The sequence below is a fragment of the Populus euphratica genome, unplaced genomic scaffold (assembly GCF_000495115.2).
Source record: "Populus euphratica unplaced genomic scaffold, PopEup_1.0 scaffold521.1, whole genome shotgun sequence".
Classification (NCBI taxonomy): domain Eukaryota; kingdom Viridiplantae; phylum Streptophyta; class Magnoliopsida; order Malpighiales; family Salicaceae; genus Populus; species Populus euphratica.
This window is the reverse complement of record NW_011500178.1, coordinates 237,548-263,891: the sequence shown is the minus strand read 5'-3', so window position 1 is coordinate 263,891 and position 26,344 is coordinate 237,548. Positions and strand designations below refer to the sequence as shown.

At 31.9% G+C, this 26,344-nt stretch overlaps 2 protein-coding genes, 1 long non-coding RNA gene and 1 other non-coding gene across 5 annotated transcripts; 3 read left to right on the top strand and 1 right to left on the bottom strand.

Annotated features, from left to right (window-relative positions):
• Window positions 1-5,089: 5,089 nt before the first annotated feature.
• Window positions 5,090-24,589, bottom strand: LOC105111478 (uncharacterized). Of its 2 annotated transcripts, none has more exons than XR_839607.1 (5): window positions 24,579-24,589; window positions 7,261-8,201; window positions 7,072-7,164; window positions 6,711-6,967; window positions 5,090-6,215 (listed from the first exon to the last, which is right to left on the bottom strand). It is a non-coding gene; the product is annotated as an uncharacterized LOC105111478 (long non-coding RNA). The 2 variants fall into 2 exon arrangements; XR_839606.1 differs by having other exon boundaries at window positions 5,090-6,127.
• On the top strand, window positions 15,782-20,868 carry MDAR4 (monodehydroascorbate reductase 4). The gene is made up of 7 exons (XM_011006840.1): window positions 15,782-16,067; window positions 17,125-17,176; window positions 17,528-17,608; window positions 18,520-18,638; window positions 19,086-19,305; window positions 19,585-19,703; window positions 19,964-20,868. The coding sequence occupies exons 1-7, from the start codon at window positions 15,948-15,950 to the stop codon at window positions 20,687-20,689; spliced, it is 1,437 nt and encodes a 478-aa protein (XP_011005142.1). The 5' UTR covers window positions 15,782-15,947; the 3' UTR covers window positions 20,690-20,868.
• On the top strand, window positions 21,488-21,559 carry TRNAP-UGG (transfer RNA proline (anticodon UGG)). Its single transcript has one exon. It is a non-coding gene; the product is annotated as a tRNA-Pro (tRNA).
• LOC105111477 (50S ribosomal protein L12, chloroplastic-like) lies at window positions 21,813-22,648 on the top strand. Its single transcript, XM_011006841.1, has 2 exons — window positions 21,813-21,880; window positions 21,917-22,648. Exon 2 carries the CDS (start codon window positions 21,952-21,954, stop codon window positions 22,513-22,515), a length of 564 nt encoding a protein of 187 aa, XP_011005143.1. The 5' UTR covers window positions 21,813-21,880; window positions 21,917-21,951; the 3' UTR covers window positions 22,516-22,648.
• Window positions 24,590-26,344: the final 1,755 nt, after the last annotated feature.

The following is a 26,344-nucleotide window of genomic DNA, read 5'->3' as shown; positions in this document are numbered from 1 at the left end:
GACTTTCAACCTTTAAGTTATAAATGAAAATAGAGATATGTTATTTCTTAGATAAAGAAAGAACAAGTTTGTGTTGTCTATTTACGCATCCTCAAAGCATATTTTTTTGATTGACTCATTATTATTTTTTTCTCCATTTCATAAAGATCATACTTGTTCAAACTATTTCAAAAATGTGACATCCAATTTCATCATTTTTTTTTTATTTTAAAGCCAATCAACCCCATATACTAGTTAAGAGCAAGTTGATCCAAGCTATCATAAAAATAATGGATCATTAATTTCTCATCTTCAATAACTTTAGTTATTTTACCATCGTACATTTTAAGATGGGTCTTAGGACATTAAGCTCTTATATATTTGTAAAATTCAAGGATTATGAAATTACTAGAAATGTCGATATCTAGGGCATTAATTCTTTCATGAGTTAAAAAGGGAAAGGAAGTTAGATTGATTCAAGTAGTTAAGATGTTCTTTGATGTGTATTTATTAGATGTTGATAGATGTTGATGAGAGAAACTATAAAAGAAGATGACTCATGGTTTTACCTTTTATGGTTTAAGTCATGTTGAAATAAGAATGGAGGTGTTTAAGGTAATTGGACTCTTGGAAAGAGTGCATCATATTAAGGAATTGAAAATGATGCATTGGTAGTTTATAAAGGATTTGACATGACAATATAAACCTTTGATGATCCTAGAACATCAATAATAAATGAGAAATCTTTATCAATTGCATTGATGTTTGGAATTATTTTTAACAAAAGTCATTCATAAAGCTATTCAAGGTAAATAGTTTGTTTAGCAAGCTAGTTAACCAAGTCAGTTTATCTTTTAAAAAGTTTATTTAATTTTACTTGATCTAAACTTTTTTTTATCTATGGTAATCTATCAATTTATTCATATAAAGTTAACAAGTATTGGTTTCACTCATAAATATTTATAATCAAATTTAGATAAGGTTTATAATCATAATTTAGTCTCTCACTATTTTTTTTTTTTTGCAAATTAATAGATTTCATTATTAACTTGAGAAATCTCATTTAGATCTTCTAGTGGACTAGAATTCTATTTAATTTATATAATTATAGGTAACTTAAAAAATCAAAATAAATTAAATTAGATATATAACATAACTTATCAATTACATCTTTATATGACTCTAGATCAGTTAAGTGATAATTTTTTGTCTAAACATATCATATATATTTCACCTAACTATAGCCTCCAATCTTATATGATCATAGATTACTCATTCAAATCATATAATTTCATTCAATAGGACTTAATTTTATAACATTAAGCATGTGCGATTAACAGTAACCTTGAGTAGCTTAATGAGTTATCCATGAATAGAAATATGATTTCATGCATATAAAATCAGAAGGCCATAAATCATATTCTCAACATGTATTTAATATTTTAATGAGGAATTTATTATTTTAATTAAGTCTCATTTCATGGCATTAGTGATATATTACACATAACAATTTTATATAAATATACATCCCTAGTATGTTATTCTAATTGGTTGATTATAAATGTATCTAAACTAATTTCCTCAAGCCATCAAAGGGAATTAGATTATCAAAACCTAGGTAGCTGTTGCAAATCTTTATAAGTCTTTTATGAGCATCTTGACTGTAACTTTTTTTGTTGTTATTTCTTTATCTTGAATTATAAAATAGGTTTTCATATCTAAATTCCTACATTTCTAAATTATATAACATTTACATAATTATATAAAAAAAATTCAAGTTACATTCGAGGAGAATTGAATGAGAAAATAATTTTACAACTTAGAAGAAAAACAAAAAAAAACACAGGACATGTAGACCTTATTTAATATTATAGTCATTGAACCATAAACACATAATCACATTGATCTTTAATGTCTATAATCATCCATCATGCATAATAACATTTAATATGCATATTAAAATTATTGCATGCTTTAATTCTAATTATTGCCTTTATATGTAATTTTTAAAATAAATTTTTAACATTTAGAAATATAAAACAAATCCAATTTGATAATTTCTCAAACATAATAAACTTTATTTAATGTATATTTTCTTTGAAAAAAATATTTCAAAATTTAATAACAAAAATAATCATATCAAAATTCTTATTAAAATTCTTAACTATTTTAGGATCAAATAAATAAAACTTTGTGGCTTAAAAACTCTTTATTTTAGAAAAAAAATTCTAAACATTATTTAATTAAATATTTTAATTAAATCCTAACCCAATTAGGATATTATTAAACATAAAAAATTTTGAATTAAACATTTTAAGTTAATCTTAATCCTATTAGAAAAATTAATTCTATAATTAATTTAATTTATTTTTCAATTTTAAAATATAAAATCAACAGTTGTAATTCTATAATGCAATAAGGAATTAAAAGACAAGGGTACCCCAAAACCCTTCCGCAATAAATTACAAGTGTTAGGGGTATAATACTAATTATACCCTAAAAAAGCACCATGGGAAGAATTGTAATTCTTCACATCTCCCTTCCTTTTCTATTTGCTATGGCGTGGGAACGCTGCCCAGGTCGGCTGCAGCTATGGCTACTGCCTAGAAGCACCTGGAGCTACTCGTGGTAGCGCTCATGGCGTCTGGCGCTATGTGCAGCAGCAACCATTGCACAAGATGCTACTCATAGTAGTGCTAATGGCAGATCTCTTTTTTAAAAGACAAAATATTGCCAGATTTCAGCCAGATTCAAGAAATCCAACCAGATCTTGCTGGAACAATTGACTTTCAATTTTTTAAAAAAAAAAATCAGGAGAGATTAATTTTTGAGAAATGATTTTGCACCTAAAATTAATTTAAAATTAACACTAATAAAATTAAAACATGTAATTATCAACCTCAATTATTCAACAATAACTTTATTATCTGAGTTAGGTTTTTCAAAACACACTTATTTGCAAGGAAAATAATAAATTATTTTTTTCAGGAGTTTTAAGAACCTAGTTAGACAGATACATGGTTTATACAAATATTATTTGATCAAGTGTTTTTTTGAACTTTGAAATTTAAAACTAGATCATCATGAACTATAAGTTGTACAAATATTTAGTCTTTAATGATAATTCATACAAATCACTAATAAAAAATCTCTTAAACCTTTTTAGAAAAGAGTGATGGCTGTACCTTATAATTCTAGCTTTTTTTCTTCTGAGTTTTTGATATTTTAATATTATACTCTACTCATATTTTTCAATTTCCCCTAGAAATAAGAGTCATAGTTTTCTATAAACATTTTATATATAAAATAATTTAGAGATCTCAAGTTTAAAGATCACTTACATAATCATCATGTAAGCTTTTATATAGAAACAAGTGATCTCTCCATATACAATTCTTATGCAAGTCAGTTACAAGTGATCTCTCCATATACAATTCTTATACAAGTCAGTTTAATATACATATTATCTGATAAGCACCAACATATTAGTTATAAATATCACTCATACTTTAGTTTATAAAAACAATTACTTTTTTCTTAAAAAAATAACATAATATGTATTAGTCTCAACAGCTCTAATTAATGTCCAATTTTAATAGAACATTGATAAGAAACATTTAGAAATATTGCTCTGATATAATAGGAATCTCATTAGATATAACAGTTTTATAATTTTTTTTGCAAAGCATTTTTGTTCCAATATTATAATTTTTTTTGCAAAGCATTTTTGTTTCAATAATTTTACCTTTACTCTAAATTCATTAATAAAGTATTATATCTATTAATAAAATATTAAATAAATATTAAAAATATATAAACTTTCATTAATAAATTAAATATATTTACATGAAAAAAAAATTAATATCATATATAACAAAATGATTGGCTACAAAGATATTATACACTAACATTTCAATCATATGTAGTGGGGGATTATTGTCTAATTTTTCCATGACTAGTGTCCAAAACTAAGATTTGAGAATAGACCACTTATGATGCATAATGTTTTTATTGATAGCATATTAATACATTCATTTTAAGAGTTAAAAATAAATAAAAAATATCAAAATAGCTCAAAACATTATCTATATATTGTGAAAAGTTAGACTAAGACTTTCCATCATCTAAAAATGTTGAAATAATTTAATTCTTTAACCCGCACATTTTTAAAAGAAGTTTTTTTTTTTAATTTTTTAATATCAAAAAAAGGTAACATAGAAAATGATTTATTTGCAAGTCATGTCTCAAAACCTGTCACCTCAAAGAAATCATGACATGTCAAATGCTTATAATAACAAGGCTTTTTGTAATGACACGTTTGAATACTTTCCCCGGGAGTTTATCAGCATCTTTAGCCATAAGATGCATATGCTTTCAATCCTCTATTAGGACAATCCCCCTCAACTTTCAATCTTTAGATTCATTTTAGAACTATTCTTGATTGTCTTGTCGCATATCTCTTGAAATCTCATGCATATTAGATGTCATCATTAGGGCAAACGATTTCTCTTTATTGCCTATCTCTCTAGAAAGGAGGAGTAATAGAAGGTTAGGTGTTCATTGGGTATGATATCTAGTGCCGATCCGGGATACTCCGAAGGGCGACCAGGTCAGTCCATTGAGAGAGGCGGAAAAGGCCTTATATTCGCCATCGGGAACTAGATCGGTCTTAGGCTTTTACGGCCACCAATGGGCAGCAGCTGTGTTGACATTATATGGAGATGTCTTATAGGAGGTTTCTAGTCATTATGTGTTGGTAAGTTAATTAACCTCTTAGTCTTAAAAGAATCGCTCATCGATTGGATCACAAAGGTTGATCTAATGCCTATAAGTGGTAAAAGGTCTAAACTGAGGCAAAGCCACATTGGCTACAAATTGTGACATCATATACTTTTAACAAAATTCTGAGGTTTTATATGTGCTGGCCTAAAACAAAGCCATATCAAAACACCATTAATTCCTCATGCCAACCTAAAACGATGTATATGCAAATGAGTTTCGTGCAGTGGGTGTATGGGCATAAGTCTCTATTCAATCCACTATGCATAATAACAAAATATATGAAAATATAAAAAATAAAAATAATTAAACAAGAGCACAAAAACCAATATAACAAATCACATAATATAGATAATCATATAAAAAAATGATATAACAAGCATATTATTTTCAACCAAGCAAACAAAGTTTAGCCCTTACTAACTTCCCAACGGAGTTGACATTTTATCATAGGAAAAATCTCAATAATCTTGATTATTTCTGGATTGATGAAGGTAAAATTAAATACATGAATCACCACCTAGTTTTATGGTAAATGAGAACCTAGATGGTTTTTAGAGATTTTTGGATAAGGTTCAAGCTATGAAGCTAATATCACAGGAATCTATTACATCTCAGATGCAAACTACAAAGACACTGTTGTAAACAAGAATGTATCATCCAAAATCAACACAACAGGTATAGACAAGCAATATCTCAATCTCAGAAGCTTCCCTGATGGAACCAAAATTTGTTACCTTTGAAGCTTACGCACGGGGACAGCAAGAACAATTTCCTGATCAGTGCAGGGTTTTTGTGTGGTACTATGATGAACCACGATGGGAAGCAGTGAGACTGAATGATGCATCCACTCCCCTCACAACAGAAATCATCCATGTCCTTTCTCCAGATATTATAGACATTTGTCTTGTGAAAACACGTTTTGGGACACCTTTCATATCAGTTTTGGAGCTAAGGCTTTTGGACAATAACACTTACAGCAATGTACCTGACTTGTTGGCCGCAGAGTTGGTTGTGATGTAGCCTATTCAGATTCGATCAGGTGAGCCATTTTCTTTCATTTTTTCATACATTACCTCAACTGTCCAGTATTATCCAGAAGTTTCTCAGTAAACAGAAACATATCATCTAGGTTCTCTAACGATGTCTATGATTGAATTTGGTCACCTCTTCTGCCTCTTGGTTGCGAAGTTAAAAATACTAGCTATGCCATTAAATCACCAGATGATAACAAGTACACTTTCCCATCTGCTATCATGCAAAAAGCAGCGGTTCAATCAACCATGGCAATCCCCTAGTGTCCTATTTTCAACGTGAAAACCCCACCAACCCGTTTTTCCTCTACATGCACTTGGCTGAAATCGGAAAGCTGCCAGCAAACCAGACCAGAGAATTCAACATCTATGTCAACAATAAGCTGTGGCATGGACCGATTGTTCCAACATAATTGCAGACAACTACAGTAGCAGCATATCCGTATTAGAAGGAATATAATTTACAGTTCCGAACAATAAAACCAGAATATTGAATTTTAAGATTTGAAGCATTTTCCACCGATCAATTAGGCAAATAATAAACTTGAGAATCAATGATCTGATAATCCAATTTAGCATGTAGGGTATTGTCATGTGTAATGCAAATTGGCCAGAATATTGAATTTTAAGATTTGAAGCATTTTCCACCGATCAATTACGCAAATAATAAACTTGAGAATTAATGATCTGACAATCCAATTTCGCATGTGTAATGCAAATTGGCCCATTGCTATCAATATTCAGCTCTACTTCTCAAAAATAAAAATGAGTTCAATTTTTTCAAAAGAAAAATATATCAAACTTCATTAAGTACTTTCTCAAAAAAAGAATACTAATATATTAATTGGTATAAAAAAGTCAATTGAATAGGACTTTAGCTAGTTGAGACATGAAAAATATAGCAAAGAGGATCTTCACCTGATCGACTGTGTCATTGTGCTTCCAATTAGGAATATTGAAGGAAATTGATCGCTGACTGCAGAAAGCAATCTTTTCAGTAGAAATAAAAAGAAGTCCTGCAACAGCACCAGTTTCAGTAGACAAAAAGAAGCGTGATGTCTTTAGCAGCTTTTCTCCTGCTCTAACGTCAAACTTCTGCTTGAAAATGTTCTTCCTCTCACCTTTTTTAATTCTTTTGCCTCAAATTTCATTGTCTAAGAGACCAGCCGACCTCACTGCAATTATATAACATATGATTAATGATATTTTTTTTTTCTGAAGAAGAATCTCATCCTTCATAAAAAGAGAGAGTGAGAGAGAGAGAGAGTGAGAGCAATACTTCAAATAATTCAATGGAATGAGTGTTAACTACCACGGTCAACGCAATTTGCAATGGTGCTGCTTGATTCCCCATCTGCATCAACTTCTTCAGCTGCACCCGCAAGTCAATGAATTAAAGTTATCTACAAATATTGATTTAGATTCAGCAATACTAACTGATAATCCTGGGGAGGACTAGAAGACGAACCAGGATGATTAGAGGAAGAGGGTGTTCCTGGTTGCTAGCAACAAAGTGGAAAAAGTCACTTCATTGTCTTTACCATCACCATCCTTTAATATCCCATGAAAAACTTCAAAAGCATCCATCGATAACCCATTTTGGGCATACACAGCAATCATAGAATTCCAACCCCTTTCCAGGCAAACTCATTTCACCACACTTTATGTACGCATCCAACAAAGTATTCTCAACTCCCATCACTTTATTGAACCCGACCTTCATAGCAACCCCATGAACTCCCTCACTGACTGCTTTATTAGAAACACAAGAACAAGCCGATAAAACAGAAACCATAGCAACAGAATCAACAGAAGTTCCAACCTCTTCACCATTTCCTTAACTCTTCTCAATCAAAAACTCCTTAGAAACCATTAACGCTTCATGAGCATCATCATTTTGAACATACCCGGTGATTAAAGAATTCCAAGTAACAATATTTCTCTAAGGAATTTCATCGAACAGTATTCTTGCATCAGTTAACTTCCCACATTTTAAACACATACCAATCGAAGCTGCTGATACAAATAGGTCCGGTTCAAACCCAAGAACAACAGCTTGTTGGTGGGTTTGTTTTCCAGAGTCAAAATCAAACAAAGCCGAGCATGATTTCCTCAAGAATGATGGAAGTACATTGCTATATATTAGACGAAGGCAAATCATTTTATAACTAACGACTCTACAATGAATTTCCTATTCCTTTTGATGATATGTCTCTTTTAAAATAGCATTAGGAAAATTGATTTTTATGTTGTGCAGCAGCATACAACTTCAAAAAAAAAAATCATAATATCTAATTCATCTTTATCCATCAGACAAAACACTCTCTAATATTGATCCCAGCTTTGTGATCTGTGAGAAATATTATAGTGGCACATTAAACGCTCTTTTTCTATTGTTTTCCAGGAAAACTGAGTTGATAAATGATTGAAAATTCAGAAACTCAAATCAAGAAACTTTGAGGTTGTGTTTGAAGTTCTGGTAATGGTAATGGTTAGTTTTTAAGGTAGTTTTAGTTTAAAAATGTTTTTAAAAAATGTTTTTTATTTTTTAAAAAATATTTTTAATATTATTATGTCTAAAAATTTTAAAAAATAATTTAATATAAAAAATTTAAAAAAAATTATAAAGTGCAGGCGGACAAAAAACGGGACATTAGTTTGAAACCTGGGTGTTTATATATATATAATAAATTGATATCAAAATATTAAAATTGAATTGAAAAAAAAAGTAATCATGAATGAATAAAAACCATTCATTCAAATCAATACAATATAATGAAAAGATATATTTTGGATAAATGATATGTGAAGTTTATTTTTTAGTGTGGTTATAGTTGGTTTTCAAAGTATTTTTCATGTTAAAATGCATTAAAATAATATTTTTTTATTTTAAAAAATTAGATTAATGAATTAAAACGATCCAAAATTCAAAAAAAATATTAATTTTATAAATTTCTCACAGATTTAAATAAAGATTTATGTACATATTTAAATAAAAATGAGAATTTAGAAATTTTCGAATATAAATTTCTGGACGAAACATTTCGAGACATTATAAATTAACCTGGAATACTGAGGGTTTGATTAAATTAAAGAAATAAACTAAACTAAAAAGTTAGAGGGGTAAAATTATAAGAAATGAAAAAAAAGTATAGCTTAATTATAAGAAGAAAAGGATATAGGGGTAAAAGTAATATATTTAAAGGAAATAAAGCTTAAATGTAAATAAAAAAAATTATGATGTATAAATACCCCTCTCCCTTACTCATTAAAAATCTGTAACAATAATATTAAGAGAAAGGGAGGAGTTTTTGAATTTATTCTTTCCAATTCAAGATAAAAACACCAAAATTCTAAGAACTCATCTAGAATTAAGGGTTTATAGGTAGAATAAATAATTATAAGCAAGAGATTAACAAGAAATTTTGAACAAATAAAGAGGAAGGAGGGTCAACAGATATTGGTAAAAAAGGGAGTCAAAAATTTTCAACTGGTTGAAGATCGAGACCTTGATTCTTACTAGATAAGAAGTTATAAATATGGTTCTATAAGTCATTTTGTTTTAAATTTGATTACGAATTGATGCCTTAATGTTGAATTTTAGATTAGAGTTCTTATACTTGAATTATGAGAAATGTATTAATTGTTAAAATTAAGTTAATTCATATGTTGTATGTGATTGGGGGCATGCAATTATGATAATTTATCAAAGAAAATATATGGATAACTAAGTAAGAGGTAGTCGACCATATAAAGAGAAAATGGAGGGATTATGGTTTTTCTTTACTGTATCTATTATAGTAGATTGTTTGTGAAGTGAATGTGTGTGTGAATTGAATGAAATTAGCATGAAAGGAATAAGAGAACTATGGGTTCCTTAAGGTTATGCTTCCGGGCAATTATGCATTAAAGAGAAAGGATGTTTAATTTGACATATTTAACTTGATGACGTGTATTTAATTGTGTCAAAATAAGGAAAGACAAATGTTAAAATAGGAGGGATTGTGTTTAGAAGAATATTATTTGGAAAGTTAGTAAATCGATGAAAATACTCTATTTTGATGTAAGAGGGAAGATTGTAATAAATAGAGTAAATTAGCTCTAAAACATATTTTTTGACACTTTTATATGGTTGTAATAAATAGAGTAAATTAGCTCTAAAAGATATTTTTTGACACTCTTATATGGTATGTGATATGGTTAGGGGTTGAGATAAAAGAGAGGAAGTTGAATTGTGAATGTGATGTGTAAATAAAAAGGTTGATAAATCTAAACAGATTCATCTCCAGACTTTCAGAGGGAATTCTAGCAGAAGGATAAGGGAATTAAAATTAAGTTCCTTATAGAAATTATAGTTTTGAATGTTGACTAATTAAGGAAATTGATCTTGCTCAATTTGGAGCTATAGGACTCCAGTTATAGGTCATCAAATGAGACTGGATCATGAAAGATCCTGCAGAGCAGTAGGTTTAATTAGTTAACAAGTAATTTTGAGTTTCTTGGGAGTAGAACTGAGTTCTCCTCCCTTAAGGGAACTTGTAACGTCATGTCTTAACTTTCCAAAAAGACCATCCTCGTTAAAATGGAGTCTTAAAGCTCCGAATATAGTTAAAAAATTGGAAGAGAGGCCGGAATATGACCTTTACTAGCAGATTTGAAAAGTCGTTAAAACAACTATCTAAATGCATTAAGGGTGAAAATTGGGTCCTTTCACTTCAAGGAACACATGATATTACATTTTAGTTTCCAAAAGAAACGAGCCCTATTCAAAATGGAATTTTGTAATGATAATTGCTATAACCTATTTTTAAGTCATCGCACAAAAAAGAAGAAAATACAAAAGAATAAAAAAATATATGTTTGAAAAAAATCAAAAAAATAAGAACAGTGAGAATAGAAGGCCGAAGTGCCTAGAAAATGGTCAAAAATTAGTTGAGGAGGTTCTAAAATACAAAGATTAAAATTTGATAATATTTTATTGATTGATGAGAGCCCTGTTGACAAAGAAAATTCAATTTAAGGAAGACAAGTCTAAGATCAAATATTTTATGGACTTAATTAAATTTTATTGAAGGTTTAATTAAATTTATGGAGGGTTTGATTGCAATAAAATTAATTTTGGAGTTAATTTGAGTTTTAATTGGAAGAAATTAAAGTTCTGGGGTCTAATTATAATTTTTAAGAGTTAATCTGGTCAAATCAGGGGCTTAATTGCATAAATATTAAAGTTTGATGGCTAATTAGAGACTTAATTGAAAAAAATTTGAAACCAATGACCAAACTGAAAAGGCATGTAAATAAAAAGGTTGTAATTAAAATCGAATCAGGGGCTAAATTGAAGAAATTAAAAGTTTATTTATCAATTGAAAGTCAAATTGCACTAATATGAAACCAAGGATCAAAGTGAAAAAAGCAGTCAACACAAGGGCCGCTGTTTAATTTTTTATAGTGGTGTAATTGCATTGATTTTTAAATCAAAATTGCAATTTAGAAATTAATATTTTTAAATCAAAATTGCAATTTAGAAATTGATAGAACAAATTACAAATTGAGGACCAATGTGAACTCTGACACATTTTTACCGCCTTTTTCCTTTTAAATAAAACAGTGCATTTCATCCAAAACAGCATCGTTTTATACACTGTTCACACAAAAAAAGGATCGAAACGGTGCCATTTTGAACGACACTATAAGTCTTTTTTTTCCCCTGAACACGCGAAGCAGGGGAAGAAAAAGATTTTGTCTTCTTCTGTTTTTCCACTGCCATCTCTCTCTCAAAAAGACATCGACCAACCCCACTAGCCTGAAGCTTTCCACACGTTGGAAAAAAAAGGAGATATGTCCTTTGGGTAGTTTTTAGGGTGGCAACACAATAACTGCCTTAACCTCTCTCTCCCTTCTGTTTTTACCTATAAATACAGAGGGGGAGAGCACAAAAAGAGGGCAGAATAGAAAGGCAAATAAGAGAGAAAAATTAAGAGAGAAAGGAGAGAAGAAAAAAGAAGAGAAAGAAACAGAAGAGAAAAGAAAGAAGAAAAATAGAGGAGGGAGAGGAGAAAGAAGGAGCAGCACTGCCGACCACTGCAAACCACTAACGCCGCCACCAACGTCACTGCCTGTCCACTCCAGCAGCTCCGCCAATGACAGCAGTCATCGTAGGTCGGCACTTCTCCCCTTCTTTTTTCTTTAGCTCCGTCCTTGCCATGCCTTCACTGTTCACGGAGCATGTGAATAGTGGAGGGCACTGTTCACACGAGCTCGGCTAAGCCTAGTCCACGTAGTTGGGCCAGGTTCTGCCCAACCCATGCATTTGAGTCGAGTCTAGCGCATTTTAAAAAAAAATTAAAAGAGAGAATATTTTTTAATATTTGTAATTTTCCCACCTTTTGATTTATGGCTTTTTGCTTAATATCAGTATGTATTTTATAACATAAAAATATAAGTATTAAAATACTTGATTTTTGTCAAGCTTTCAAAAATACAAACAAATTTAAAAAAAGCAAAAAATATATTTGTACATATGGCCAAATGTCTCAAAACTAAAAAGCTTATTGTGTTTTTCATACATCAAAAAACAATATTTTAGAATATATTTTGACTTTAATAACTAGTTTATTAAAATCAAAAGAACATTAGTCAAAATTACAGAAAAACAATAAAAAATTTATTTCTTAAAATCAAAAGAACATTAGTCAAAATTATAGAAAAACAATAAAAAATTTATTTCTTTTGTTTTAGTATCAGGAATTATGAATTTATACATAAAAAGTATTTCTGATATTAAGAAGGTAATTTTTTTCATTGACGACATAGAACAGTTAGGTTTTTACCCGATAAGATAAAGATTTTCTTATAGAGAAGGATTTTTCTTAAACTGTAAATAGATCAATAAATTTTTGACATCACAACCAAGCCCTAGATTTTATGAGACAAAACAATGCAGTTACCTTAGTAGGGTGTAGTTGGGGTACTAATACTTTTTCTTTACATAACCAGTTTTCGTACCCTATCTCTAAAACCAATTAGGGTTCCTAGTGACCAGAATACTAGGTGGCGACTTCCAATCTATATTTTATTGATAAGAGACAAGAATTCTTTGTTTCTCTATATTTTGTCAAATAGACCATTACATTTTTCCTTAAGTGGTGGACGGTTCGCCATGACGCCACACATGTGCAACAATAACTATGGTCAAACAAAGAATGACAATATTAATAAATAAAATGAGAAAACATAAAATATAAAAAAAGAAATAATTAAAAGAAAGACTTGTATTGACTGTTAATATGATTATTATGAAATGTATCCTTCAACGAGGATAATTTATGAGATAAGCTTGTGATTACAGAAGGGACCCAGGCGTGGTGCAGCAGCAGTAGCAGAGGAGCACAAGTAAAGCTTCTACTACAAGTAGGTGATCCACACCTATGTTTTTTTGATAAATTTCATGATTTATTATGTTATTGAATTAGTAAATGTTAGATAGTATATGAAAGAATGAAAGTCTGCATAAATATATTATTTTTTCGGGTAGTATCCTAAATGTATATGTGTTTAAGGTGAATGGTCTTTCATGTGAATTGACAAGTAATGGAGTAGTATCATTGACATAAAAGATATGAGAAGTGTGATATGTGGCATGGACTAGTATATATTCAGTGTATGTTAGGATCCTGGATAAGAGGATTACCATGTATTGATGCCCATGAGGCATAAACTAGTATATATTTAGTGTATATTAGGATCCTGGGTAAGGAAATTGTTATGCATCGACGTTTATGGGGTGATGATGATACTGGTAAAATTTGTATCGATAATGTGTTAGGTAGAAATAAATGTGGTTGATTTTATGGAATCTTAAATAAAAATGAAAATGAAAGATGAAATAGTTTACTAATTGAATGGGAAATAGTGTCAATGGAAACAAAAAGAAAGAAATGAATAGAATAAGAATACATGCCTCCATTTTTTAAATTATTGGATAATTGTGTTACTATAATTATTGCGATATTCATGTTTCAATAATATATATTTTGTTTTAGGATTATCGCATGCATGACGAGAGTAGATTTTAGCTTTTGTTCACTTTTTGTTATTTAGTCTAGAGAATATAACCTTGTATTTTGTAAATATTGAAATATTTGTATAATTAATGTTTAAACTTGAATAGATAAACTTAACTTTATAATTCATATAATCATGTTTCCTATATGTATATTTATGTCATTCATACCTCTATAACGATATTTTTTGTTCAATGTATATTATAAAATTATGGTTGGGATGATGATGATGTTTATAGGATTAAGACTTATGATGATTGGATCGTGATGAAGTTATGAGATACGAGATATTAGAAGTGTAAACAAGTTATATATTGATAACTTGAGACTTCCTACTATATGATAAACTTTGTCAAAATTTTGGTAGATTTTTATGCAAAAATTGTATAATTTTTTTTTTTGTTATGTTTGCTTATGTGTTTGGAGGTGATTTGTTTCGGAAAAATTAGGATTGTTATAATAATTATGTTTTGATGGAACTAATTGATAGTGAGCTTCAGGCCACCTTTTGTATTATAATTCTATGACTTAGTTATTTTGGGTAGAGTCTTCGTACAAGAAACACTCCGTCAAAAAAATATTTAAAAAAACAATAATTTATATTCCATTTTGCAACAACGTAATCACTTGGAAGATCTAATTACCTTATAAAAATCTCATATTGCTATAACTTGCTGTATCATATTTTGTTTTTTTGATTTTATGTTTTTTTACTCGGTTAAGTCAACAAAATCAACTCTTACATGAATGAATTTGAAACCTTGCTTAAACAAGAGGTTAGATGGTTGTGAGTGCTTAAAAAGAACTCATTATATTGGGTTTAATTATAATATAAAAATGTGCAGTTTTGTTATTATGAAATAAAAATATATTCATCCCGCAGCACAGACGAAAATTAGCCATATCAATGACAAAATAATAATAATAATAATAAATAAATAAATTCACTCCATGGAAAATGGGGCAAGCTAATTCTTAAAGCCACAATCCTTTTTCCGATGGTGGCTGCTTCTGAGCACAGCCAACACAAGGTGTGCAAACCATAGAAACAACCATAAGAGACAAGATAAGCTCGGAACAGAAGACTTGCCCATGCGGTCGGTATACATGATTCGAAGCCTCATCCACAATTCATGGGTCGACAACAATTTGTCCTAGCCATAGCCACTCATCTTTCCGCACGCTTCCCAATATCTACACTCGGTCCCACCGTATCTTCTCCGTCTCACGATTGCTTCAGGTTCCAAACATTTGTAGATAAAATAAAATCAAGTGCTATAAATTTTGCTCTATAAATAAATAAATAAAAACTAATTTCCTTAATGTTCTTAATATATATATATATATATATATATATATTGTAAATATTGTTTTGCAAACCTTACAATGATTAATCGCAATTTATAGATTTATTTTATAATTTAGAATATATGATAATAAAAAATCATAATTACTAATTAAAGATATGTAAAACTAATATGTTAGTATACCTTTGTGATATTTATAAATCTCCATGTAGGTGTTTGATATAAGGTAGTTCCCATATCTTCTTTGGAGTACATGACATATGTTATTCAACAAAAAAAATAAGTATGTAATTTAACGCTATATTCATATTTCTAGCTAATCCATGTCTTACATTTTCTAATTGTGATTTGAGAAGAACAAAAATTATTTAGTATGTGAGATTTTGTGAGGTATATATTTAAAAAAATGATTAAAAATCGAATTATAATACCTAAGGAACTGAGAAATATATAATGGATGGAACTATATATATATATATATATATATCTATATATATATATATATCTATATATATATATATATCTATATATATATATATATCTATATATATATATATATAGATATATATATATATATATCTATATATATATATATATTTATTTATTTATTTATTTTAAGGGCCTAAAATGGTACAAGTGATGGTGGGTTTTCCTTAGATGACAAGATGCCACCCAAAACACAAAATGGAGAATTGAAATAAATCTCCCTAGTCTTCTTGACTCTTGAGAACCAGAGAGGGAGAGAGAGAGAGAGAGTTTCGGTTGGAGAAGGAGAGTCAAAGGAAATGGGAAGAGCATTTGTGTATGTTATTCTTGGAGGAGGAGTGGCAGCTGGGTATGCAGCTCTTGAATTCACAAAGAAAGGGGTCTCACCTGGAGAACTTTGCATCATCTCTGATGAAACTGTGAGCGAAAAAAAAAAACCCTCATATTTTTAGCCTTTCTAGGTTTATTTTCCTTAACGGGCATCTGATTTTTTTTCCGCTCTTTGTTCTATTCATGCTTTTCTTTGATGGGTTCAATTTTCAGTTTGTTAGTTGCTTTGTCTCCTTAAATCTGCTTCTTCCTCTCTTTTTTTTTATCTTTGTTGGTTAGATTATGAAAAGTGAGTTACGCTTATGAAATCCCAAGAATGAATAGCATGCTGCTTAACTATAAGGAGGATTCTGAAATTTGAACAGTTAGCATCGCCATTGTACCATATGTATTTTGCTATGGCTCTTTTTTTTTTTTTTCCTTGTATTGGCTGATTGATTACAAATTCTTGCCTTGCCTTGTGACTTTAAGTAATGGTAGACTGCAATGGTTATTGTCAATTTCATATTACTTGTATCATGTTTTTTCCTCATTCTTTTAATGGAATATAAGCCATTGGAGACATTTTTGTGAACAATTACCTTCTCTTTCTATTGGTCTTATTGTGGTATGTGGGGTTTTAAATTTGGAAAGCAATAATGAAAATGGCTAACCCTATAGCGGATTCCGCAGCTGCCACCATTGGAACCAGTAAGGCAAATAATTGACCCATCATATCATCCAAAGAAACAGAAAGGACCAAAAAGCTCAAATTCACAGCTAATAACAATCTCGTATATGGGTTTTTAAAGTTTGTGCACTAGACATTTTCGGTCTGAAATTGTGCCAGCTTTATAATTTGGCATCATAGTATTGAAGGTGCAAAATGAATTTGATTAATATTTTAGTTGTTGATATGTAATTTTGATGGTATAATTTAAGGGGTGATTACACAAAAGCTTAGCTTGTGCGATTGAATAAACTTGACGCTGGCTGTGAGTTGTGAGCTGGGAAAAGCCTTGCACGGGCGATAATTATGCAATGGAACAATAATAAGACTGAAATGAAAGTTTTTCTGTACGTCATAAAATTGTATTCGCCTCATACTTCCTGCTTGCCTTGTCTCGTTAGATAGTGATTCATGAATGTCTACTGGATTTCTTTCAGGTTCCACCTTACGAGAGACCTGCATTGAGCAAAGGTTATTTACTTCCTGAAGGTAAAAGTTCTCATCCTTCAAGTTCAGGGTCTGGTTTTCTAATATAACCAACCATTTTGGTAGAATTCTTTATGTAGTGTAACATATAAATAATCTACTGAAATGTGCTGCTTGTTATTAGTCAATAGCTTTGCCTAAGTAACATAGATTTTGTCAGGCTGAACTTTGGGATAGTCAACTTTGAGTCTGGATGCAATGCGGGGGCTTTGGTTTCTTTTTCCTGATGTGCTTTCCTAAAATTCACAACTAAACTAGGGAGGGAAAATGCTAATCTTTTGTTGTTTTATGTTCCTCCTGTTCATTTATTATTCTAAGAATGAGCCTTTTATTGAAACTTTTGCTAACATGCAGCTCCAGCACGCCTTCCATCGTTTCACACTTGTGTTGGAGCTAATGAGGAAAGGTTGACTCCAAAATGGTATAAGGAACACGGTAATCTGTTCTTGGCTCATATGATTCTTTTCACTGACCAATGAGAATAATAATCTTATAGCACTGCACTTATTCTCTGGAATACCTATTTCAAAGTTTGCTATGTTATCCATATGTTTTTTGGTCTAGAATCTGGATGGTTCTTTATGCATTCTAATTGGAATTATTTAGCTTTCAGCTATAGCATCCTTCATACATTCTTATCTAGATTACCTGTAATTATAATTTGCTTATATCAAATGTCAAGGGAGCAGAGGTAGATGAAAAAAATGCAGAATGAATTCAAGTTATCCAATTCTGTTCCCGCTTGATATTTGTGATCTCACCTGCTCAACTATATATATGACATGAATTGTATCGATTGCAGTTGTATTATATTTGAATGTTTGATCCAATTGGGTTGCAGACTTGTACAATGAGGCTTTTATTACCTATTACTAAATACAGCAACTATGATCATTATGCTTCATGTGTAGATTTAAGTTGTCAATTAGGTTGCTGTACTATATCTGCTTGTTAATATCGTTGACATGAGAAAGTTCTTTGACTATCGAGTCTAGCATCTTTAATTAGTTAACCTGTTGCTATAAAGAATTTTACGGAAGTAAAAATGAGACGTGCTTTTCTCTTGTGGAAATATAGACTTACTAATTACTTAGGTAGTCTTAATCAAGCATTTTGTGATGGATACAGCTCTTCATATTTTACCTACATCCAAAGTAACCAAAATCAGAAGTAAATGTCTCTTCATTTTTGGGGAAAAACTCCTTGTAGAATTTGTTCAGACATAAATACCAGCGAAATGTTTTCTGTTGCAAGTTTAATATCAAGTCTTCTAAATTGTTGGCAGTTGAAATTCTTACTTTTATGTTTTATCCCTAATTGATGGGTATATGAATTATTTTTTCTAGGAATTGAATTGATTCTGGGAACTCGAGTTAAGTCTGTTGATGTGAGGCGCAAGACACTACTAACTGCAGTTGGCGAGACTATAAGCTATAAGATTCTCATTATTGCAACAGGTGCTCGGGTATTGAAACTGATCTTTCAATTTGTTGATGCTATTTTTTATTCAGATGGTTAGTTGATGTTTTTAATGTTGGGTAAATGCAGTATAAAAATACCAAGTAGGGATCTGATTCTGCTTTGGGAAAAGTAGAGGAATTACAATCCATGTCGTTTTGTTTGGTAGCATTTTGAATGGGACCACTTGTCATTGTTAAACATATATAATATTGGAGATACAAAATGTTCAATTAGATCTTATCATCATGTTAGCTTGCATTTTTTGTCATATTTTAACTTTGGATATGGTTCTCAAAAGACTCTTATTAAAAAAAAAAGGAAGAAAAAAAACCGTTGGCCTTTATAAAAATTTCATTGAAATAATAAGTTGTGTAGAAAGTGAATTGCATTGTTCAAGTAATAATATGACATTAAAGTAACTCTTTTTTTTTTTTTTCATTGTTCAATGTAGGCTTTAAAGCTTGAAGAGTTTGGAGTGAGTGGATCAGATGCGGAAAATGTTTGTTATTTGCGAGATTTAGCTGATGCAAACAGGGTTGTTGATGTGATGCAATCTTGTGCTTCTGGGAACGCTGTTGTTATTGGTGGTGGCTATATAGGAATGGAGTGTGCTGCCTCTTTGGTGACAAATCGAATTAATGTCACTATGGTTTTCCCGGAAGTACATTGCAGTAAGTGCGCTCCCAATGCTGTTTTATGCTTCCTCTTTTGAGATCTTAAAACTTATTTTTGAGGAAGAAAACCTTTGAAGTTAAAGGCTGTGGAACGTCTCATATCTATCAAACTTGTTTGCATTTATTCATGCAAGAACAGTTGTTTTTGAAGATTTTCCTGCCATGTTTTCTGACCACAAAAATTTAGGATTGCCAATTCTTTCCCAAACTATTGTCTTGATTTCTTCTTGAATACAAGTTACTAGTAAAATCTGTCACTGTCTTTGCCTTTTGTAGTGGCTCGTTTGTTTACTCCCAAGATTGCAAGTTATTATGAGGGCTATTACAATTCAAAAGGAGTTCGATTCGTAAAAGGAACTGTCCTGTCATCTTTTGAGATTGACCCCATTGGAAAGGTAAATCTCCTGCCACCTAACAATCTTGCTAGAACTTGTCTCAATCTGTTTTATGTTGCGGAATATTTCAGGCATGGTATTGGTTACTGTTACAGTTTTTGTTATGCTGATTGGGTTCATCAGATGATTCTTATAATTTTTCCGGTGTGACAAATGTCAAAATGCAGGAAGCTTCATGAGTTCATAAGCATCAGGAGCTTTAGCTTCCTTAAAAATTGATCACCACGTCTGGCTTAACCAATCCAATTCATCCTTTTCAGATTACCGCTGTTAATCTCCGAGATGGAAGTCAGCTTCCTGCTGACATGGTTGTAGTGGGCATTGGGATCCGTCCAAACACAAGCCTGTTTGAAGGCCAACTGACTTTGGAGAAAGGTGGGATCAAAGTAAATGGACGAATGCAAACAAGCAACACCTCGGTCTATGCGGTAGGAGATGTTGCTGCATTTCCAGTGAAACTATTTGGTGAAACACGTAGGCTTGAGCATGTTGACTCGGCACGGAAGACTGCAAAACATGCTGTTGCAGCGATAATGGAGCCTGAGAAAACAGATGAGTTTGATTACCTGCCCTTTTTCTATTCCAGAGTCTTCACATTTTCCTGGCAGTTTTATGGGGACAATGCAGGGGAAGTGGTGCATTTTGGGGATTACTCGGGGAATACAATTGGAGCATACTGGGTAAGTAAAGGTCACCTTGTTGGATCTTTCCTTGAAGGAGGAACGAAAGAAGAGTATGAAGCTCTAGCCAAGACCACAAGACTTAAGCCAGCAATAGACGACATTACTGAGCTGGAAAGGCAGGGTTTGGGCTTTGCATTGACAGTTAGTAAGAAACCACTGACATCTCCACCTACTGATGTTAGTGATTCTACCCTTGTTCTGGAGAGGCCATTGTTTGCTTGGCATGCAACGGCTGGTGTTATCATGGCGGCATCAATAGCCGCGTTTGCATATTGGTACGGAAAGAGGCGCCGGAGGTGGTGAAGTTGCGGTTTCCAAAGCAATTTAGTAGGGTTACTGGGGTTTAAGAATGGATTTTATGATACCATGTTGTAGCATTAATAGGTCAGGAGATTTGGAATACTATGATCTCGTGTGATTAACTTCAATATATTTCTGAGTACTAAATCGAACCACTTCATTTTGTTGTTGTGATTGATATACGTGGTACTGTGTTGTTTGGTTTGTTCAGATTCATCTGTGATTCCAAAATGTTATCTAGAGAACAAGACATGAACTTGGTCAAGGAGTATAAATAAATAAATAAATCTAGCATTGTGTGTCATTTAATACATGTTTTATTATTATTATTTATTTATAGAGGACAAGTGAGGCATTGACAATCTTTATTTTTAAGGTTTTTTTTATTAAGTGAATATAATTTTTATTTTATATAATACAATTGACAAATATATTTTATTTATTCTTAATTTTTTTTTAAAAAAATTAAGTAAAGACTTTAAACAATCATTTAAAAAATAACTTAGTGTTTGTTAAAAATGCAATGCAAACTGTATTTTTAAAATATTTTAATTTTTTTATATATTTTAAATTATTTTAGCATGATTTTAAAAATAATTTTTAAAAATTAATAAAAATTATTATTTTAATACATTTTAATATAAAAATTTATTTAAAAAACAACTATAAATATACGATCCTCTTAACCCAGATTGGAAATGGTTACCCTGCACTCACCTTTTCATCCACAATTAAACCTGCGGTGCTGAAATGGAAAGGAAAAGGTAAATATATTAAAATATTATTTTATTGCACACAGACGGGCATTTGGTCTAGTGGTATGATTCTCGCTTTGGGTGCGAGAGGTCCCGAGTTCGATTCTCGGAATGCCCCAGGCTTTTTGTTTTTTTATTTATTTTCAAGAGTGCAGGCTGGCTGACAAATATACCCCTAAAACAAGAGGCTCTCCCTCCCGATGCAAGGACCTTTTAGTCTAGTTATTACATAAGAGAAAAAAAGGGGACCTTTTATATAAGATTTATATTAATCTATAAGAAAGAAAAATAATATTTTAATATTAAAAAATAAGGAAAGGGAAAGGAAAATAAGAAACCATCGTTTCATAAACCTTCCATCTCCTCTTCTCTGTCTCCATAACCTTATCCTCAAAACCCCTATCCATCTGTTTCTCTCTATTTCATCTCCTTAGAAAACTATCCATCTGTTTCTCTCTATTTCATCTCCATAGAAAAGAGAAGAAATCCTTGGATTCCCCATCGTCAGAAATGGCAACAACAAACCCCCTCTCTACAACAACCCCAACACTCTCTCTCCACTCTCCATCGTCCCCCACCGCACACTCCCCCACCAAACACTTCCTCCTCTTCCCTCGCCGCCAACTCCCCCTCTCTTTCCGCTCCTCCCACGTCCGCCCCGTCGCCGCTGTCGCTGCCCCTGAAAAAATCGAGAAACTCGGTGCAGAAATCTCCTCCTTGACCCTCGAAGAAGCCCGCACCCTCGTCGACTACCTTCAGGACAAGCTCGGGGTTTCGGCTGCTGCATTTGCACCAGCAGCTGCCGTGGGTGTTGCGCCAGGGGCTGCAGCTGACGCGGGAGCAGCAGTGGTAGAGGAGAAGACGGAGTTCGATGTTGTTATTGAGGAAGTGCCCAGTAATGTTAGAATTGCGGTGATTAAATCGGTTAGGGCTTTGACTAGCTTGGCATTGAAGGAGGCCAAGGAATTGATTGAAGGATTGCCTAAGAAGTTTAAAGAAGGGGTTTCTAAAGATGAAGCTGAAGAGGCCAAGAAGCAACTTGAAGAGGCTGGAGCTAAATGTTCTATTGTTTAACACAACAGCTTGTCCTTAATTTTCATTTGTTGGAGTAGCTTGTTTTTGTGATGAAAAACCTTTACACTTGCTGCTAGTAGTGATGGTGCTGTATGCTTTGCTTGCTTCAATTTTAATTTAATTTAATTTAGCATATGGATTGGATTGGTTTCATTTCTCCTTCCTTTAATCAGAAATTGTGCGTCGACAGTGTTTAAACAGCATGCTCTCTTGTTGATTTTACCCCTCAATTTCATCTCCACGGGTACAGAGTGCTCAGTTGTGACCCAGAAGGCTGGATATGAAAAGAAAAGGAAGCTTTTCATGAAATAATACAAGATGGGCACTGATCCTTTTCTCTTAAGAATTGGACACTGTTACAGGGTTGCTTGTTCTATTAGATTATACCTTGCAATCTGCAATTTCCACTGTCTATCCAAAATGAAACTGCGAGTCAGCACACGTTCACCGGTGCGAAATTCTAATACGATGCACGCCCCCACATGGCCATGGCCATATAGTTAGCCAAGGGCGCATTGCTAACGATCGGATCACCTAGCCAGAGAAAATTTGAGATTTCCCTTTCAAACTATTGATCATGTATGTCATTCAAGAAGTTTTCTTTGACCAGTCCCGGATTACTGTTTGGTGCAAATCCAAGCTTCATCATACGATCTTGCAGCTCTGTGAACTTGTCCGCATCACCATCTTCGCAAGCAATGCTGATGAAGTATAATATAACTCTCACTATCAAAAACCTGGAATTCCCTGGCAAAGAATACCAAGAGTGATTCTGCTTTGCCTGCATCCCTTTTACCACGGGACCCATGTATCATTGCTATGCATATTTCTGGATCAGGTTGCAAACCAGAATGAAGCATTTCTTCCATCAACTATTCAGCCTTTATGCTTCTGCCCATTCTACACCAGCCGCAGATGAGGGCTTTATAGGTTAGAAGAGTAGGCTTTAGAGGTAAAGCATCTGCTACACAATCACTTTTGCAGAGGGACTCGATGAGTTTATTATAGATTTCTACATGAGGTATATAATCACGCTCAGACATTCTTTCCAGAAGAGTCTTTCTTTGCTGCAAACGGTTGATCCTCTTCGCATAACAAAACTACTAGATAATCATAAAATATCTGGAGAGATTGAAACATCAATTTTCTCAAGCTCCACAACCGAATTCAAAGCAGAAATAGCCTTCCCTCTTTACCATATCCTTGAATAAGAACCCGACAAGTAAAACTATCAGGGCATCCCGTTTCCTATCATCTCCTGCAACAATGACTTGGACCCTAGCATCTTTCCTTCCTTGCAATAACCACAAATAAGAGAATTATACGAGACAACATCGAGATTCAACCCTCTACGAACCATTCTATGGAACCCTTCCTTCTTTACAAAGGCCATTCATTAATGCAGCATACGAAACCAGAATTTTTCTATTTTGTTGTGAATTAGTTCCTTAAAGAGTTGATTTTTTTTACATTGAGTGATAAAAAGCAAAATATGAGCTTATTACAGTGAAAAATCAAAACTTTATATGAAACATGAGAGGAGTGACATCTACTGAGTGTAAACATGCAAGAGAAGTGATTATATATTTCTTTTACTACGAATGTGATTGTTGCGAGCCAAAAACACACAGCAGCGGGAAAATCAGTTTAAACTAAAGATCAGTAACAAAACGCCATTGCTTTAGCATTTTAACTAAATGCACCGTTTAAATAAATAAAGAAATCACCCTGCCAACATTAGCCTTGTGTTTCAATTCTGTTAAATTTATTGTTACAAGAAGTCGCGTGTGACTTTTGTAACAGATTATAGAATACACATTTCCTATAACTATGGCACCGCATGTAAATAGAAAGGTGTGCAAAAATAATCAATGCAATTAGTGTGTTTCTCTTCTGCTCCTTCTCTCTATCTCTTCTTCCCCTCAGTCCTCTCCCTGCCTCTACTCCTCTCTATGTTCTTATGTTACGTGTAAAGGCCCCTGCATCCTTAGCTCATCATTTTGAATTCCTGCTTATTGGTTCTCTCAAAATTTACTTTGCAACAGTGATTTTTGGATCTTAACGAAGTTAACTAAAAGTGGATCATTACCACCAAAGGATAGGAATAATCCGGAATGAGTTTATTGAGCTATGTAACAACAATTAGAGTTCATGGAATGAGGTGTTTTAGCTATGTAACAACAAGAGTTGATGGACATGAAGTTTAGAGAGGTTATGAATAGGATGGGTGAATTGATAATTAAAACACCTAACCCATGAGCTAGGTCGTAGAGGTCCTGAGGGTAATTGATAATTAAAACACCTAACCCATGAGATGGCCAGGTCGTAGAGGTCTTGAGGGCTTGTAAAACAAGTTATTTCACCTTTAGAAGAGTTTATAACAAAAAAAAAAATGTAGATGAGAAGACTGAGGATTTTGATAATGATTATAATGCTAGGTTTCAGCAACATAAAAACTGTAGGTATGAGGGAGTTCAACCACATGGACATTTCTACCAAGGAGAGCAGACCAAAAAAGTGGTTTTTTTTATTATTTGAAGAGAAATTTTAAGAGTATTAAGATAAGATCTTGACTTTTCAAGGAAATAAAATGATCATAAAGCATACTTGGAGTGAGAGAAGAAAATAAAATTAATTTTTTATTGTCACCCCATACTTTAAGGAAAATAAGGTAAAACTTGTTATTGAGTTTACTAAGTATACTATTATCTAATGGGATCAAATTGTTTTAGGTAAAACAATGAATGGAGAGAGACCCACGAAGACTTGGGATGAAATGAAAGAAATAATGAGAAAGAGGTTTATTCATAGATGTTATTATGAGGAATTGTTTTAAAGATTACAAAGTTTGACTCAATGGTCTAGGATTGTTATAAAAGATGACGATTATCATAATTAGAGCTAATGTTATAGAGGAAAGATATGTTACAATGAAAAGATTTTTTAAGTGGTTTGAATAGAGAGATTACTAATGTGGTTAAGTTCAGCATTATGTTGAAGTAAAGGATATGGTTCAAATGGCTACCAAGGTAGAGAAGGTAATATACGCCAAAAAGGTTATTTGGATTCCTTTTCCACTTGAAGGCTGATTTACAGAAGAGATATTCCCCTATCAAAGTTGAATACTATGAGAAACAAAATCGAACCACCTAAGGATCCATGAAAAGTTTCAAATTGATCGATTGCAAGATCAAAAGGAAAAAAAAAAGCTTAAAGAAGCATTCAATTAGCTTATTTAGAGTATTTGGGTCAAGGTGAATTTCAAAAAAGCTATATCTTTAACAAGTAATGATTGTACTTTAGTCAGTTTAATCTATATAAAAAAGGAGTTTGGTCCATTTACTTCATGTACTAATTAATTTTGGTAACTAGATGCTTATTTTTTCTAATACATAGTTTACTTTAACAAGCATAATTTTTTATTCAATTATTGGATGAGATGAAAATTTTATTAGAAGATTCCAAAGGCCTTGTTTTATTTTAGGTTAAATTTCAAGTTAGTCGAACATCAAGAAGGTCTCATAAGAAGATCTAGAAGCTACTATGTATGAATTATATTAGTTTTCTACTTCATTTAGAATTATTTTTTTTATTTTATTTAAAATACTTTTATTATTTTTTCAGCATTTTTAGGATATTTTTACCTAGGATAAATAGCTTATAATTAGGATTTTTTTATAGATTTGATTTTAACAATTATTATTGTGTATATGAAGTTTTGCTCATACTTTTTTGTTCTTCATTGAACTACTCTAATTTATCAAATAACTGACCAAGCTTCATGGCATATTCTATGTTTTTATTTATTATTTATAGTCTTGGTGCCTCA

What these genes read in the sequence shown, in the direction of transcription:
- LOC105111477 (XM_011006841.1), top strand. Translation starts at nt 21,952, where the DNA reads ATGGCAACAACAAACCCCCTCTCTACAACAACCCCAACACTCTCTCTC.
- MDAR4 (XM_011006840.1), top strand. Translation starts at nt 15,948, where the DNA reads ATGGGAAGAGCATTTGTGTATGTTATTCTTGGAGGAGGAGTGGCAGCT. An exon ending in GCATCATCTCTGATGAAACT is followed by an intron (nt 16,068 to 17,124) that starts GTGAGCGAAAAA and finishes GATTTCTTTCAG; the next exon opens with GTTCCACCTTACGAGAGACC. An exon ending in TTATTGCAACAGGTGCTCGG is followed by an intron (nt 18,639 to 19,085) that starts GTATTGAAACTG and finishes TGTTCAATGTAG; the next exon opens with GCTTTAAAGCTTGAAGAGTT.